This window comes from Mercenaria mercenaria, chromosome 16 (assembly GCF_021730395.1).
Source record: "Mercenaria mercenaria strain notata chromosome 16, MADL_Memer_1, whole genome shotgun sequence".
NCBI lineage: Eukaryota > Metazoa > Mollusca > Bivalvia > Venerida > Veneridae > Mercenaria > Mercenaria mercenaria.
The window spans coordinates 18,903,352-18,922,992 of NC_069376.1; the positions used below are offsets into that span (position 1 = coordinate 18,903,352).

Sequence of the window (19,641 nt, forward strand, 5' to 3'; positions counted from 1 at the left end):
GCTGAACAGATATATACAGTATTTGTGCTATCACTGGCTAAAAATGTGCATATGCCAAAAAACTTTCTGTTATCTTTTATTCTATATTTGCTATTTACTCATCAGTCGTGAAATGAAGAATTATTCTTGAATACCGGACTGGGGTGTAAGATGAATCTCGTGACGTACATAACAAGCAACATTTATGTTTTACGTAAAGCCGGATGAAAATCATTTGAGTGCTTCTTTGTTCCTTATCAAATATATCTCGATCCAAGAAACGTTGAACCAAAAAGTCATAACGTAATAGTTCCTATTTCGTTTTTCATCTGCAGTGAAACGTTGCGTTTGTCTTTGTAACGTCATGACATAATTCCTATTTACGGTCGTAACGTTAACGCTAATATAAGAAAAAAGTGCTTTAACCGTTAGCCTGCTGGTGGCAAGGGATTCTGCATTTGCGACCAATGCAGACCAAGAGCAGGCTGATCATGGTATGCACTGTTCGCTATTCAGTCAGTAAATTTTCAGCGAACAACCCTTCAAATAATAAATGGTATTGCCCAAATTGAATGATTGACCTGTTAATTTTAGAAATTATCAGACTAAAGGTTAAGTAAGTCATTTGTTTGATTCTTTCTTTGCTATTGCTTGTTGAATATGGCATGCAAAAATTGATCCTATTACTAATTGTAGATGCACATAGGAATACCCGGCTCTCGGGTAACTGTTAACGTTGCAACTCGACAGAGCATCGTTAATGCCTTGTAAGAAGTTATCCTTAAGACTGCATATTCCCATCTGCATCTACAATCGGTGAAAGAATCTCATAAAGTTTGTTTGAATCAGACAAATAATTTTGACAATTCATTTTTTCTCGCAGTAATTGTCAGGATTCGTTAGTTGTTGTTTTGGATATTATTCATTGTTCCAACACGACTCGATTTATTAAACATATTAAACAAAGAAGACCGAAACTGTGTTATTATGCAACAAAATCACTATTAGAACGTCACATTCATTACGTGATAGCGTCAAACGTCATAGCGGCGCGCTGTAAAAGAAAACAACCCAAAACAAGTAAATCGTTTGTTGTAAAGATCGTATTATTTTATCACTTTTTCGTGATATAATTCCTTAGCATCTGACTCCTGGCGATATTTTATTCAACGATAAATCATTGTTTAGGACATATTATTTTTGTAATGAAATAATATTAGATCGGATGCTTTTTTTTCCCTCAGAAAATGACGCATTTTAGCCTATTGTCAAGACCGTATCTGTGCTATCAGACATTGTTAACACATCTAACATAAAAATATGTATGCCTGTATAGCCCCTGTACAGCTCCTGCCCTACGAAAACTGAAATATGACAGGACTTGATTGAAACTATTGTAAGATTTTTAACTGATTTTTTTCCCTGTTTGAAGATAGTAAATTTTATTTTAGTACATTGATTATGTTTACTGATATATTCAGCCTAACCAATCGACTAAAGTACATCTCCAATTAACGCTACGCTTTAGATATGAAGACGTGCTATTGATAGCCTCGTTTCGACGACCCTTCCGCTAGCCAATCAGAGCCTTGCTTTCAACATTTTGAAAGTGAAAGTAGAAGTTGAAAAAATCTATATTTAGCCTGTTTTGTTTTCATGTTTACAATTCTTATGATGAAAACATCATGACTGCGCCCTCATGTTTCGAGAAGGTACGGACTTGGTCACGTAAGGGGAGAATATGTGTCAGGCTGCCGGTTAGCTCTGTCGGTAGAGCACTCGCCCTGTAAGCGAGAGGTCACGGGTTCGAACCCCGGACAGACTGCACATTTTTCTCACCCTGTGACATTCGACGCTATTTTGATGCCAACTGCTTGTTGAAACGAGTCGTCTGATTGGTTCAAATAAAAATAGATTTGCGAAAATAAAAATAGCAATATCGGAAATCCATATATACAGAAAGATGAATGTGAATTAGTCATCTTCAGATCTTTGTTTAGAAGATCAAGTACTTTAGTCAGATATCAGCTTAACCACATATCCAAGAAATCTTATAAAGACAATTAGTGAGAAATATATTGAAAAACGTATGCATCCCAAAATATGTCGCGGTTAAGTGATTCATATCAGGATAATGCATGCATCTGTTTAAACTACACGTGTCGTACTAAGCAAAATGTTTAGGTATCGTTGATTCATCCTGATCTTACTACAGTAATGTCAAGTCTACTTCCGGATTAGATTTAAACATTCGAAACCCGTGCAAACTGATTTAATATTTCGGATCATTTCTAATATGATTACTCTCCGCTCCTGCGCAAGCAAATACCATTTCAATCCAGCTCGCTTTATGCAATCAAGTAGTATTGAATCAACTAGCTATCTTTTCTGTCGTACTCGCCAGGCACCGTAGAAATATTCGGACTGAACATCAAGTGAGAGTTTTACCGTGTTATCCAGAAAATCCTTCCAGTCACACAGCCCATTAAACACAGAAAGTTGTATTTGGGAATGCGTCATTTTTATTAGATTTTTTATGTTTTCGTGCCTATAATGCTGGTAGAAGTTAGCAAACTTTACATTCATATCACAAAATATGAAACTACGGTCATAAAAAACGACGTTTTCAATAGTTTCCTTCAGTTTAATAAGACTTTTTGCACAATTTGAGCATGGAGAATAACTCAGCACAATATCTATACTAATTTGCCTTACAGAGAATAGGCTTCTATCTTCACGTAAGCAGTCCAAAAGATCGTTTACTTGTTGTATTAAAATAGTTTCCGCATGAAATCCACGACAAGAATCATTGTCGACTCTTATCCATCGTTCGCATTGCAGCGACGAACACCCTGACTGATGCAGCAACTTCTGTGCTTTAGTCGTTTCTCTTTTAATTCGAATTTTGTACAAGAGTATTGTCGAGGAAGGCCATCCTGCTTTACCATACTCACTGGCATGGAAAATTTCCTCGTAAAAATTGTCACCGTCTATCAAGCTTAAAAAGAAAACAACCACAAAAGTACTTTGTTATATTCGTACAAAGTATAATTTAGACATGCATCTCCGTATATAGTCAATATCTTAAATATTACTGAAGGTACATTCTTCACAGTCAGCATATGCATAAACTAATATGTTTTTGATAACATTTCAAAATTTGTATAGAATCGAACAATGGCAACATATAAAGTTGAGTGAACAAAATGACAACAGAAATAAGATTATGTCGTTGTCTTATCCAGCTGAAAGCATCAAATGAGCCATGCCATGAGAAAACCAATATAGTGGCTTTGCGACCAGCATTGATCCAGACCAGCCTGCGCATCCGCGCAGTCTGGTCAGGATCCATGCTGTTCGCTAACAGTTTCTCTAATTGCAATAGGCTTTGAAAGCGAACAGCATGGGTCCTGACCAGACTGCGCGGATGCGCAGGCTGGTCTGGATCCATGCTGGTCGCAAACGCACTATGTTGGTTTTCTCATGGCACGGCTCAAATGATATTTGTATAGTACAGTACAACCTCTCCAGCTGAATAATCAAATTTTCCTTATCAGAACAACAACCTCTACATAACAGTCAATATTTGTATCTCCCAAAGGGTGTTGCTCTACAGAGGTTGCATAGTATTCGTCCATTTTCTATTTAAAATAGGAATCTCTACCTTTGCACTACTATATTATTCGCACGTTTTCTAGAAACACAACATGTGCATTTTTGTGACTTTTAAAAATGGATGTGGTAGTAGAATGAATAAAAATTTCCTTAAAGTGATTTCATATTTGTTTGAAATGTTGGAATTTTATCACTAGTATGTCGATCTAAAAGTATGCTTAATTTCAACGACTGAATTTAGAAAGCTTTAAGATATTTGCAAAATATCAAGTGGCATTAACTAATTTATTCAGCAAAGTTTTCGAATCGTACTCATATTCGTTGCAGACTATCCGTTTCACTTATATTTCAGATTTTTTTTACCTTCTATTTCATACTTTTAACAAAACAAGCGCATGTCATCCATTCTTAAATTCTGTTCTTTCTTACCTGTGACTCGTCTTTCAATATCTCCATCATATCGAGTATTGTTAAATATTCATTCTTACCTACCATTCATCTTTCGATATCTCCATCAAAGTGCATTGTTAAATATCAATTCTTATCTATCACTCACCATTCGATACCTCCATCAAATCGAGTATTGTTAAATATTTATTCTGACCTATCACACATCATTCGATATCTCCATCAAATTGTGTATTATTAAATATCAATTCTTACCCGTTACTCAACTCCCGGTATCTCCATCAAATTGTATTCTTGATAAGTGAGTATGACTCACCCATACGTGCCTACATAAAGTTGTGCATTGTTAAATATTTATTCTTACCTTTCATTCATCTTTCAGTATCGCCATCAAGTTGTTGCCATCAAGTTGTTTACTTGATAAATGTTTATTCATCATTTGTTATCTTCCTCATTTTGTGTTTTTGCTATGAATACATTTCTTACAGGGTAGAAAATAAATTTAGAAATGAATTACGGGTATATTAAATACACGTGCAGACTTGGTCAAACAAATAAAACAAATTGTCAATACTACACATAACTTCCTTGAAACCAGATAAGGAAATTATTTCTAATTCTGTTACTTTTGTATCAGTTGTATGTTAAAGCAGACATTTTCAACTCCTTTTCAAACCAGTCATTTATTTTAAAGGGGCAAACAGGTTAAAAACTGGGCGATAAATTGAACTATTGAAAACTTGTAGAAACGATATTTCTCTTACGTTTTTGACATGCTTACTTAAATGGATTAGACAATTATTTCTTAGTTTAATGACTGTTGAATTAAACCTAGACTGCATATGACAGGTTTCGAATAACACCTGAAAATTGCTGTATAGGTTCATGTTCCGCTTTAACTAATTTTTGAATTATTGATTTTACTCACGATAATTACAGACAATATAAGATAATTATCTTTGTTAATCAGATTCTTTATCCAATCATTTGTCACATGTTTCGCCACTTCACATATAGCGACTTTATTAGGAAAATTCAATTTGGTAAAAACAATTAATTCCAATTTCTTTGAACTGACCGAATTAAAGGGTATAAGTATTATGTGTCTATCCCTTCAAGACGACAAATAACGTGTTGATAAATTACCTAAGCACATAAATCTTTTAATATATAGTTTACATAAAAGCTTGCAGTTTCGTATGAATGCATCTGCCAAAACAGCAAACAAATTGTTATAAAACAGATCAGATGTAGAACAAGATAAGCGAGTGCATTTAAAGTGTTTACAATACTTACCTTGTGTCGTAGCTTACATAAACAAACGGGGCAGTATACGCCCGAAGGATTACAACGGAGGACGTGGGAGGCAGAATGGAGACAGGATACAAACAGCAATAAACGGAATAAAAAATGGCGGGTGTGTTTTTGGGGTGTGGTGTTGAGGGAGAATACTAGAGATAGGAGCGGGGTTTACAGTGTAGATTGGGAGGATGTAAATAAAAAGAAAACAACAATATTTTGGTGCTGTGGGGATAGTGGTGGTACTGAGGGTTGCGTTGTAGATTGTTGCATCAACATCTGCCTATATTCAAGTTTCAAGTCAATACTTCTAATAGTTTTCAAGTTTTCTTCTTGAAATGAAGTATGATAGGCAGATTTGACCTTGCTATGATTTTGACCTTTGACCTTCCACTCTGGCACATGCATTCTGTACATCGTCTTTTCACTACTTGCATACACCCCAAGTTTAAAGTCAATACACTATACAGTTATCAAGTTAGGCTCCGAACACGAAATAAAACGGACAAATCTTACTTTTTAACTCGGTTTGTGACCTTGACCTTTGACCTTCAGAGCCGGTTCAAGTGCTCTGCACATCTATTACGTCATCAATGATTATTATCTACTGCCTTGAAGATATTCATCAAATATATGCCTGTTGTGTGTGGCTTTCTTTTCTTGCGCACCGTTACAGTATGAGACGTTATAGTTATAGCGTACAGATTGATTGTGTTTCTTGATAACAAACAATTTCAGTCGGGAAATAAATCGGATCGTGTTAGAACAAAATACAGTCAACGTCAAAAAGTTAGTATATGTACAATTGTGATTTTCATGTAATATCCTATCCTGACCTACATTTAATGTCAATCAGGGCCTCCGTGACAAAATGGTTAAGGTCGCTGACTTCAAATAACTTGCCCCTCGCAGAAACCTTATTCTGGGCGTAGAATTTTAAGTGTTAGAGAGCCATCCACCTGTCTTCCGGAAAGTAGGTGATTCTACCCAGGTGCCCGTCCGTGATGAAAAATGCCTAGAGGCGTACCTTGGGTATTCCTCAACCATGAAAAATTGAGACGTCGCAATATGACCCAAACAAACATATATTGCCAAGTAAATATAGTCTTAAAAATCATGCACAAACGTGTATGATGATAAACCTAACCCCCTTTTTGTCACTACTTGCTCAGTATCAGTTTGAAGAATAATATAGCTTGGCGCTCCGCCAGACAGTCCGTTCAGTTGTGTCCATTTTTTCCCATGTTACAAACCAAAAGTAATATGGCAATACTCAAACATCTTAAGGTCAATGGCGTGGAGATCAAAGTCAGTTTCTTGTCTGGTATACAGGAACAGCATGATAGGAAGAACAACACCCCTATTTCAAAGACAATGTTTACCATTTTCAATTAAAATTGCACCAATATATTCACCATACAATAATGATTTGTCACGTGCAGGTGTTAGACGCCTAGTATGGGGATTTACAATTCTATGACGTAATAGCAATGGCTGAAAACATCCATAGCAAAGCAATACGAAGCTCAGCGTAAATAAAATAATGAAGAAAAACGTCCCAATTTAATAATTAACATATTTTTATCATGCATAACTTTGAAAGCCGACTTCAAAAGCAATAATCTAAGAATGCTTAAGTGCTCAACGTACCCTGTTCAAATAATGGAACCCTGTTCAAATAATGGACAACAGATTTTGATACAACTAGAACTCAGTATCATCGAATACGTGTATATATGTATGTTAATCTTGATGTCTATGACAGAATAAACACATTGTTTAGTAACTATCACTTTCTTGCAACAATATCTATATGAAGAGAGCCACTGGAAGCATTGAATGCAATTAGACAATATAATAGCAATTACAATGGTATAAAATGTACCTATGTTACTAGCACACATTGATTTTTTTCTTTCAGATTCCCATAATGTTTTTCTTTTTTTCAGTATAACAGACAGAGTTATCATAATTGGAGCCGCACCATTCGAAAGCACGCAAAGCGCACTTGCGACCAGCATGGATCCAGACCAGACTGCGCATCCGTGTTAGAGAACAGCATGGATCCAGACCAGACTGCGCATCCGCGTTAGAGAACAGCATGGATCCAGACCAGACTGCGAATCCGTGTTAGAGAACAGCATGGATCCAGACCAGACTGCGCATCCGCGTTAGAGAACAGCATGGATCCAGACCAGACTGCGCATCCGCGTTAGAGAACAGCATGGATCCAGACCAGACTGCGCATCCGCGTTAGAGAACAGCATGGATCCAGACCAGACTGCGCATCCGCGTTAGAGAACAGCATGGATCCAGACCAGACTGCGCATCCGCATCCGCGTTAGAGAACAGCATGGATCACTTGCATTATGTTGGTTTTCCCATGGCGCGGCTCAATATATATTCCGGAGATATATTCTATAATACATCCATTGTCGTTATTTTAACAAAATCAACATAAAGGATTCAGGGGAGTGATAACCAAACGATGTTGTTTTTGAGGATACTTTATTTTAAAATGATAATGCACACAAAATCCAGGTAATTTTATCGATTGCATGTTACATTGATGCTCTTACTGGGAAAGTACTTTGATTGAAGTCATTTTTTTTAGATAAATGTTTTTTTATTACTAAATATAATTTAAATCATTGAAAAATATGTAATAGGGCAATGGTAGTCGATGTTTAATGTCAAAGTTACATTTTAGTTTTTGATGCATTACCTAGCTGTGTATCAAAGGATCTTTGTCAAAATTGCTAGTTTCTGCAATAAGCTATGTCATCAATTTTGTTCTAACCTTTTAGAAATGTACAGAAACTTTCGGAAGTCTGTACATGAACATCACGCCGCAACGTAACAAGCGTAACAACATGATTAAATGATTAAGGGACTCCACGATCGTTAAGCACCAGAACATATAACAACACGGGATACTTTGTACAGTCGCCACGTGGCACCGGAGTAAGATATAACTCTTTATACACTGTATTTACTCATTTCTCCGCTTTCGTGAGGAGATGTGTAGAATACAAGACATAATCCAATAAATAGATTCATACTGTGATAAGCGCATATAAGTATGCTGCCCGGGGTCTCTGAGGCCGGGCTGATAAGGCAGCTGACTTCAAATCATTTGCCCCTCAATCGGGACATTGAATTCTTTATCCATCTAGCTGGCTTACGGACATTTGGTTGTTCTACCCAGGAGCTTATCCATTATGACAATAAGTACAGAGGGGGCATTTGTGCTCTTCCTCCACCATGAAAGCAGGGAAGTCGCTATATGACCTAAACTGTGTCGGTGCGACGTCAAACCAACAAAAAATTAAATATGATGTTCATGGTACCTACAAGACATACATGTATCTTTATCACTCGGGGCGTTGAATTCTTCATGTGAGGAAGCCATCCAGCTGGCTTATGGAAGGTCGGTGGTTCTACCCAGGTGCCCGCTCGTGATGAAATAATGCACGGAGGGGCACCTGGGGTCTTCCTCCACCATTAAAGCTGGAAAGTCGCCATATGACCTATCATGTGCCGGTGCGACGTTAAATCCAACAAAAAAAAAATTATCACGGACGAGACAAACAATTAGACACATCAATGAATTCGTTTCAATATTCGACTTATATGTTTAAAACGCATCTAATGTATTTACATTTTGCTTCCTTTTTTAACAATGCGATGAAATATTGAATGTGACTTTGCAAATATGTACATGTATGTAGTATACCTGTCAGTATACTACGATTTATTTCCTGTCTAAATGTTTTATGGGCTTCTCCGATATCTTACGTTCGTATATTGAATTTCAAAAATCTTACACATATCTTATTTTTGTATCATTTTTTTTTAAACAGAAAATATATAATAATCTGGTTTTCATTTGTCGACTAACTTTAAGCTGATCCTTGCTGGACTTTGTCGCCGTAGTTTCTTCCGAGGCTAAGTTTTTCCAAAGTGAATTGTATACTTGAAACTCGTTCCTCCTCAAAGTCCCTGTAAAATGCAATAACTAAATCTCGAACAATGTAAAAAAAATAGAGACACACATTTGCAATCTTGGAGAGAAATGGTAAACAAATTACAGTAAAGTTGAGTATTGTCATCAATCATTAATGTGACTGAAATAATTACGAATTGAAATAGCCAAGCTGACGTGGCACGTGATTCTCGGCAAAGCTTTTCCAAAAGTACGATGACTTTTCTTAAAGCTGAAGTCATTTTACATAATTCTTTTTTCTTTAAATCAAAAATCAGATTTGAAGACAGTTTTACTGGTATTCATTCACACATTGCACTTAACGAAGATGGTCCTGACGTCCTAAAACATGCTGGTGTTACTGTAAAGTTAACTACTGAAACATACAAACTATGTTTAACAGGTTTCATCAACTGACCACGGACAATCTAACTTAGAAAATAAGTGTGTACACCAAACAAAGTTGCTATGTACTACAATTAATGTATTTTGCACGTTCAGATGTTTTTTTTTCTTCAATGTAGAGTTTGATTAAACCCTGAATTTTAAAACTTCAGAATAAACTTTGAAAATTCCGCAAATGAAAAGATAGTGCCGAGCGCTTAATATTTGAACGTTGCGCATGACTTTATGATGGAAGTCTGTGGGAAAAATCATAATTGTGAATAGATTTTTTTTTCTGTAGTTTCACAGTTGTGAACTATCATATTGTTTATCATATGGTCAAAAATGCATAGGTCCGTATGCTTAGTTTTGTGCGAATGACTTAAAAGATTTACGAATTTCTAGCGGATTTGAAGGCATAATTTGGAATATATATAATTGACGTATCAACATATTTGCAACATTAAATCCGGTTGCACAAACATGCCACAGAGTACGAGATGTAATACTGAGTTCTAATGATAAGTTTATCTATAGTAATATGTATTATAATATATCCATAACAACTTATATAATTTATACCTGATGACTTGTAGGCAACCCAACGGCTTTGAACTATATATGATTCTTCGAATTTTCGATAAAAGCGAATCTTTTACCGCTCTTTGCAGAATAACCCATGTGATCGCAGCCTTTTTTATGCAGTCAAGCAACATTGCATCCACAAGTTCTCTGTCTTGTCGTACTTTGAATGCATTAAAGAAACCCTCCGATTGGACGTCAATGGGCAATTTCACTGTGTTGTCAAGAAAGTCTTTCCAGTCACAAAGACCATTAAATACCACGAGCTGAATTTGATTTCTCACCATTTCAATCAAGTTTTCCGTGTTTATTGGGTCATAAATTTTGTAAAAATTTGAAAACTTTATAGTTATATCACAAAACATAGCTATACCATCTCTGTTTCGGTATGTTTCAATACCTTGCTTTAGTGCAATCAGACATGCAGCACAGTCTGAGCAAGGCGAGTAACTGAGCACCAAATCGATGCTGATTTGCGTGGCTGTAGCCGGAAATAGTTTATAATTCAGTAAATGCTCTAGTTTTTTAACGAACAATATCTCTGCATGGTGACCATCTTCATTAACGATTTTCATCCAGCGTTCATACTGTAAGGAACATAGTCCAGTTTGATGAAGGAATTCGTCTGCTTCTGTGATAGGATTTTTAATACGAATTCTGTACAATAGAATCGTCGAGGTAGGCCAGTGTATGTCTTTATAGAAGTACTGTCCTTGGTGATAAAAGGCTTTGAAGAAGTCATTCTCTGTTATCAAGCTAAAAGATAAAATGCATATTCTTCGGTATTGTGAATAGACAGACATACATTCGTTATGGTTTTAGAACATTGATGTAAGTATGGTTTTTAGATGAAATATTTAATTTAGGTGTAAAACACTGTCGAATAGTTTTGTTATATTCTATTATATTAAATAGATCGTTTTGTGATTTTTGCCATGTTAAATGGATCGTTTTGCGATCTTTTGTCGTGTTAAATGGATCGTTTTATCATTTTCTTTCATATCAAATGTGCCGCCGTTTTGTTGTTTTCTATCATGTTAAATACCTCAATTATCAGCTTACCTTTTACTCATTTTCAGCGCCTCTTAGAATACCTGTTGTCATGCCATAGTATCCTGTGATCTTTCTGCCTGCTAGTGAAAACAAAAAGTTTTCATTATGTGTAGCAAGTTAACAGTTAAGATAACTGACAGGCTTTTGCACCTTGTTTCTGTTTGGTCTAACCTGTGAGCTAGGACATACATAGTGATAGGTGCATTTCTGTGTTTTGTTAACTTTGATAAGTAACGATAGTTCTTCCTTGTTGAGATAAACTTTAGAGATGGTTCTTACATGTATTTGTAGAAAATAAATCGGGTTTGAGCAATATGTATGAATATTTAGCAGTTTTCATACATCCAGAAATGTGTGCAACAAACAAATGGGTTTATTATTTGCGAGCAAGAATTATGTTTAAAGTTCTTGTACATTTCTGTACTTGTTTTTAGATGTGTTGTTGGAACTGCACCGATTTATCTGCAGAACATGATTAAAACTGTTCATGTGGATATGGTTTAAGATAAAAAAAAATCATCACTTCTGTCAGAGCCCAGAACAAGACCTTGTATAGCAGATAGATCACTTGCGGTGAAAGGACCAAAATGGTGGAATGAGCTACCTGTCAAACTTAGACAAATTAAAGAGGAAAATGAATTTAGACTTTGTCTTAAGACACATTTATTTTCAAAGTTTTACTACACTTAAATTATAACTTAGATTGGTGTACATATGATCAGACTTTTTAAAGTGCATTAGAAGCTTATTCTAGGCATACTTTGCGCTGTGTAAGTGTTTTTTGTATTTGCATTATGTAACGTGAAGTTCTAATGAGTGCTCTATGCTGTGAATTGACCTTTTCATTTTCTCCACGATTGGCAACATTCGTAAAAAGCACAGTTTTCAGTTCTACAATTTCTAAATTTATATTCAACTATTTTATCTGACATTAAAATATGCCACTCTCATAACCTGCTCATACGTACAGTCAATAAAGTAGAATATAATATTTTACATATTAATGGGTGGTGGCTTCTTTAGTTTTATCAAAAAGGTATAAATCAGCGGGCCACCTTTTCTAAATAAAACACAAAAGAAGAAAATCTTTAAATAATGAAGCAAATGAACTTTCATGAGGTGTTATACTTCACCTTAAATGTTTAGCTTTTGAATCAATCTAGCCACCTTAAATGCTTAGCGTTTGAAGTAATCTATCCACCTTAAATGTTTGGCCTTTGAATTAATCTTTTAGCTTTTGAATTAATCTTTGGATGTCTAACCATGGCCGACAAAATGGGACTTATACACGCAAGTAAGGAATGGTTAAGACAACAGAGTTGATCAACATAATCCATGACATTGTGACTCTATGCACACTAAGTGATAGTGACACTGTGCATTCCAAGGGATTTTGACACTATGCACTCTGAAGGGATATTGACACTATGCACTCTGAAGGGATAGAGACACTATGCTCTCTGGAGGGATATTGACATTATGCACTCTGAAGGGATAGAGACACTATGCACCCTGAAGGGATATTGACACTATGCACTCTGAAGAGATAGAGACACTATGCACTCTGAAGGGATAGAGACACTATGCACTCTGAAGGGATATTGACACTATGCACTCTGAAGGGATAGAGACACTATGCACTCTGAAGGGATAGAGACACTATGCACTCTGAAGGGATTGAGACGCTATGCACTCTGAAAGGATTGAGACTCTATGCACTCTGAAGGGATATTGACTCTATGCACTCTGAAGGGATAGAGACACTATGAACCCTGAAGGGATATTGACACTATGCACTCTGAAGGGATAGAGACACTATGCACTCTGAAGGGATTGAGACACTATGCACTCTGAAGTGATATTGACACTATGCACTCTGAAGGGATATTGACACTATGCACTCTGAAGGGATTGAGACACTATGCACTCTGAAGGGATATTGACACTATGCACTCTGAAGGGATAGAGACACTATGCACTCTGAAGGATTGAGACACTATGCACTCTGAAGGGATAGAGACAATATGTACTCTGAAGGGATAGAGACACTATGCACTCTGAAGGGATTGAGACACTATCCACTCTGAAGGGATATTGACACTATGCACTCTGAAGGGATAGAGACACTATGCACTCTGAGGGATTGAGACACTTTGCACTCTGAAGGGATAGAGACACTATGCAATCTGAAGGGATATTGGCACTATGCACTCTGAATAGATAAAGACACTATGCACTCTGAGGGATTGAGACACTATGCACTCTGAGAGATTGAGACACTCTGCACTCTGAAGGGATATAGACACTATGTACTCTGAAGAGATAGAGACACTATGCACTCTGAAGGGATAGAGACACTATGCACTCTGAAGGGATAGAGACACTATGCACTCTGAGGGATTGAGACACTATGCACTCTGAAGGGATAGAGACACTATGCACTCTGAATGGATAGAGACACTATGCACTCTAAAGGGATTGAGACACTATGCACTCTGAAGGGATTGAGACACTATGTACTCTGAAGAGATAAAGACACTATGCACTCTGAAGGGACTGAGACACTATGCACTCTGAAGGGATAGAGACACTATGCACTCTGAAGGGATATTGACACTATGCACTCTGAAGGGATAGAGACACTATGCACTCTGAGGGATTGAGACACTATGCACTCTGAGAGATTTAGACACTATGCACTCTGAGAGATACGGAGCACAAAAGATATCTAAAACATGTCTATCATTTAGATATTGTTATTAATCTTGGTCATGTCTTTAGTCTGATCTGTATTAAGAAGTCAGCTATGGGAGAGACAACAGTTTCCTGCTTAAGACAGGTGATTGCCAAAGAAAAGTTGAAATTAAAACAAAGTGTCAATTTGGGAAAGTATGCTGACTGGCTGCTTAAGAAAAAAGGCTACTTAACACTGATGCAACAATAATTATTATCTACTGAAAGAGTCTCAGTTTTCTACGTAGCATCAGAAAATCTCCCCGTACTTGGATTCAGTGTTGTTATGTTTATTTCTGGTCCTTTGGGGTCGCGATATGATAGGTGTTGCACTTTCCATTTACTCTAATGAACAGACTTAATCAAACCGAGTCTGCTATAACTGCATATCTATGCTTCCAAAGGATCTTTTTACAGATTTTATCATTCATTATATGATGCACAACAAAATTATTTGAGCCGCGCCATGAGAAAATCAACATAGTGGCGTTGCGACCAGCATGGATCCATGCTGTTCGCTAACAGTTTCCTTAACTCCAATAGGCTTTGAAAGCGAACAGCATGGATCCTGACCAGACTGCGCGGATGCGCAGGCTGGTCTGGATCCATGCTGGTCGCAAACCCACTATGTTGATTTTCTCATGGCGCGGCTCATTTATGCCTTTTTCGATCGCATTAACAATCAATCAGTAAATAAAACTTAAAAGAAAATACACACATTATATTCTTACCTGTCAATATCTCCCAGTTTATATACCAGTATTAATAGTTTATCTTCCTGTTTGACATACATATAAGATACACAAATAAAGCTATCAGTTTTGCTCTTGTACAGCTGTTTAAAGCCTGCAAAAATTAATAATCAGGGACAAGGACATTAGATTGACTTATCTTATAAATAATTATGGCTGAAAACAAAGTGTTGGGGCATATTGGAATATGTACGAAGAGAGCAGGAAAATATTGATAAGAAACAAAGGCTTTGCATATAATAATTTCCTGTTACCTAAATACCAGGAAAAATATCAATTATTTACAGTCGTCTAAAGGGAACACTTGAGAAAAATGTATTGTTAAAATAACAGGCACAGCTTAAAAAGGTTAACTGTCGTTTTGATAATGTGACTTGCACATTTTCGTTGTTTACGTTAATCATATAAATTCAAATCAAAACCCGTTTTAGTTTATTGTTTTCTCACACATTTGTAATAGGTTAGGTTTTAGTATTGGGTAAATAGAGTAGATCATTTTACCATATTTAACTTAAACGACAAACTTTAAACATTAGGATTAAACTTGACACACTGACAAAAGTAGTATACATTTGATACGAGATAAAAGCATACACATTTAATATCTTGGTCACATAATATTGTAGAGATGTTTTAAATCCCATTATTTTGTTACAGTTCATGGAACGGACAATGGAAACTCCATACAATATAATTTTATATGTGCGAGCAAATCAAAAGTATTATTTTATGGACGGATGTATTATATAAAATTATGAAGAAACACTTAATCGTATGTTAATTTCTTGTGCCCATTTTGTTATTTCTGCGATAGATACGAGTATAAGATTGATTTCAGCAAATGAACGTTTAAAGGTGTTTAATCAGATTTTGATCAAGTAATGGGTTTTGTGGACGGTTTAAGATAATATGGTCATTTACACTTATTTGTGTTCAGTGACTTCTTAAAGCATGTTGAAATTTCACTAAAGGTACTTTTAAAATTTGATTTTCCTACCTGGTTGCCTAACCAAAATAGAGTTATTTCAGCATATGTATGATTTAATAAACATAATTTGCCTAAGAAATCATATGGATAAATGAACTATTGTATTATATTTGTCAAATTACCTCCCTTTACATATTTTGGTTGCGCAACCAGGATAGACTGGAAATAATTATATCGATTCCGAAGCCACATACTGTTTAAATCTTGCCTTTGGGTTCAAATGTTCAAATATCCATCAAATGCAAATGTAAAATTAGAAATTATACTGAAATCTTAAACAGTCTTCCGCTTCTTTAAAACTTTCATACTAAAGGGGTAATTACAAAGTCATATAAAAAGTAATAAAACATACATTTCTAACAGAGATCTCACTATATGAAAAAGGGTCCTTTTGTTTCATTGATAAATCTCCGACAGAATATACTTAAAATAAAAAAAAAATGTCACAAAATGTTGCGCAAATGTGATTGACCACATTAAAGACAATTCGTTTGGACAGAATGCTCATTCTTAAAGTCACGCCTGTGTTTAAGGGGTCAGGAAATAAATGGTATTCATACAAATATAGTTATTATAAATAATTGATTAAATATAGATGCACGTGCACTACCTGTATGTATTTAGAAAAATCAACTGGGTCAAAATAGCTAATTAAGCCTGCAAGTAATACAAGTAATAAAAATAGAAAAGTTAACGGACATTACGAGGGGCGTTCAATATGTAATGTTACTCCGTATGTAGTTCCGTAACCAATTGTTATTTTTAGATGCGGTTTTCGGCACATTATAGAGCAATGTATTGGCAACACAATGATATATAAATTATAATAATTGGTAGATTCAAAGTTAAACTATAATCATTTGAGTGATGTGTACTCGGGTATACTAGACAATTTTATGTCCAAAATATGAGACTGTAATAAGTAATTCCTTGAATATACTATTCAACAACTAGAAGTATATTTAAATTTTTAGTTTAAACAGATAAAACAAATCATGATCTTCACAAAAAGATATGAAAACTAAAATAAAAAAGTTTATAACAGTTTTAGATTGAGTGTGTATATTTTTACTCGAAAAATGATAAGGTAAGTGCAATAAGCCTCTGCAATTTTGTCAGGTGCGACAATCACCGTTTAAAAATTCTTGTATTTTAAGTTGATACTAGTACCTTAATTCTCGATTGCAAAACTAGTTCTTGCAACTTTGATTAATCGCCCTCAACACCCATTCAAGATGGAATCAACCTCGAGTTTAGAATTTTTAGTTGTGTTGTAAAATTAAAAATGCAATAAATAGTTCAAAACAAAGGCAAACGCATCACAAATTGCTGTACCTCGTAGAAAAATGATAGAATTTTGTGATTTTACAAGTTATTCTATTTTTCTGAGATTCTGTATGCCCAGGACAAACCAAAATTATAATAATGTTCTAGTATATCTGAGTACACCTCACTAAAATGATTATATTTTTACTTTGAACCTGCCTATTTTTATAATTTATGTACCATTGTGTTCCCAATAAATTGCTCTACAATGTGCCGAAAACCGCATCTAAAAATAACCAGCGGTTACGGAACTGCATACGGAGTAACATTACATATTGAACGCCCCTCGTATCTTGAGTGACAAATTATACAGTTGACTGTGTATATTATTGCGGAAGTATCCACTTTTTGTCTGAAGTTTCTTTAACTTGAACTCGTTGAACATATTATATAACCGCAGTAATTATCCAACCATCACAATGCCAGGTATAAAGGTCTAGGTATTTTTACTTTTCCCACCTACACGTGTTGTCAAAGTTTTTTTTCCCGATTTCGGGATATCAAGTTTAATTTTTGCTCGTAGTATGTTTCTACTACGTTATACATACATTAGGACATGTTATACATATATTATACCCCAGTCACACATATGGCGCGGATAGCTACGTCTATCTACGGATAGAAACGTAGTAATCCGTACCAATCCGTAACTGAGCCGTACGGATTCGTACGAATTGATGGTGTCACCCCGGTATAGAAGTACTTCTGGGTCGTTGTATCCTAGGAAGTAGTTCTTTGAAATTTTGAAGTTCCCAGTTTAACGCTATCCCTACTTTGACATGTTAAATTCCAAACTGTGTACATTTTTTTGTCATTTCTGATGTCTTTAACAGTTGTTTTATGTGTGTTTTCAGGACTACATTTCTGTGCGGAAGGATTAAAAAACTACACCAGACTGGTGGCCATGACAGATGTCAGTGGGAAATTTAAACATGGACTAGATACTTTGATGTGTAGCAAAAAAGTTCATCGTCGATGGTGGTGTTTTTTGTGATATATTGACTGGGATAGTATTACTCTTCAGAAATACAGAGCTGTCAATGCTGCAATTTTGTTGTGAAATTCACAACCCATTTCCAAAAGTACTATACAGCAAAGAAGGAGAAAATGTACCGGGCCGACACCTAATACGGATTACTACTTTAAGGTACGGCTCAATTACAGGTCGATACGGACAGGTATACAGAGTGTACACTACTTATGAATGAGTTTTACTATTTGTTTGCTATTATTAGCTACGTTTAACTACAATGCAGAATATGTTTTTACTTGGGAACACTAAATAGAACGCAATAACGTAGCTACTCATAGCGCTTTAAATGACAGGGGAGCAGTTTCGAATTATGGTCCCGGTCAATTTTTTAAATATTTAGGGTAGCTTTTCAAAGTGTTATAATATTATTGTTGTAATTGTTGAAAATTTATTCTAAAAGAAATCAACGTGTACATGCATGAAGCTATAAATAGCAGACGCGAATATTTTGCAACACCTAGATCCATATATTTTGTGAATCATTATTTATGGGGGCAATTTTTAACAAATCAGGTGTTTTCTTCAGCAAAATGGACAATAAGTGTCTTTGACCTGCTTTTTCTCCTGAAACTTGGTGGTTGACAGACATTTTGCTTAGCAGGGCTTTGCAACCTGAGGATTGATTTATTAGAAAACCTGGTGTTATTGTATTAAAGTTTACAAACGAGTGTATGGCATGTGTTGAAAGTAAGGAAAAATGCTAAAATTTTCTTGATTTTAAGAGGGGTTACGGGTAGGTTGTAATGTCTACTCCTTTTAAAGTTGACCACATGGATTAAAATTATTGCTTTCATTTTGAAGCTTACCTTAGTGCCATATCACAATGTAAAGCTGAAGTACTGCTTTTTTGTACTAATAACTTATAAAGAGAAATAACTGCGAATCGGGGACTTGCTTAAAATCTAGGCAAAAGCTGCTCCCCTGCCACCGTATGCTTCCGCTATCTTATCGTTAAATTTTCCTAAAAGTATAAGTTTCTGTTGATAGATATTATGAATGGATACATTATCTGAGAGCGACTTTACATGTATGTAATGTTTGAAATTACGAAAACGTTGACATATTTAAATCACCCTTTAACAATAATCTTTGAGCTGTGCCGTATCTTAATAAATGACCCAATTTTTTCAGTTTATCGTAAAAAGTGGATATATATCGATATGTATCTAGGTTGTGTTGTCTTATCGACTGTAGTTATATTTACGGTAGAAATATATACTGGTATGATTAAAATCTGGATAAACTGACAAAATAAATTCAATATCTTGCTGAAGTTTGTTTGAAACTTTACATGCGAACAGAAATTCAAAATATTATTCCTTTAGAAAGGCATCCATGGCAAAGTGGTAAAAGTCGCTAACTATAAATCACTTGCCTCTAACCGATATGGGACTGAAACCGTATTTATGTGTAGAATTCCCCATCTAAGGGAGCCGTCAAGTTGTCATTTTTACAATTCAAACACCAAAAAATCATCGCAGTATCAGTTGCTTTCTAAACACAA

General features: G+C 35.5%; 1 protein-coding gene across 3 annotated transcripts; it reads right to left on the bottom strand.

Annotated features, from left to right (window-relative positions):
- Positions 1-212: 212 nt before the first annotated feature.
- Positions 213-14,951, bottom strand: LOC123541419 (uncharacterized). 3 transcript variants are annotated; one of them, XR_006684513.2, is made up of 5 exons: positions 14,770-14,951; positions 11,315-11,385; positions 10,330-11,008; positions 4,367-9,303; positions 213-2,977 (listed from the first exon to the last, which is right to left on the bottom strand). XR_006684513.2 is itself a non-coding variant. In XM_053526274.1 (2 exons), the coding sequence occupies exons 1-2, from the start codon at positions 4,375-4,377 to the stop codon at positions 2,359-2,361; spliced, it is 630 nt and encodes a 209-aa protein (XP_053382249.1). In that variant the 5' UTR covers positions 4,378-4,936; the 3' UTR covers positions 213-2,358. The 3 variants fall into 3 exon arrangements, 1 of the variants encoding a protein (XP_053382249.1); XR_006684530.2 differs by lacking the exons at positions 4,367-9,303; positions 10,330-11,008; positions 11,315-11,385; positions 14,770-14,951 and adding an exon at positions 4,258-4,352; XM_053526274.1 differs by lacking the exons at positions 10,330-11,008; positions 11,315-11,385; positions 14,770-14,951 and having other exon boundaries at positions 4,367-4,936.
- Positions 14,952-19,641: the final 4,690 nt, after the last annotated feature.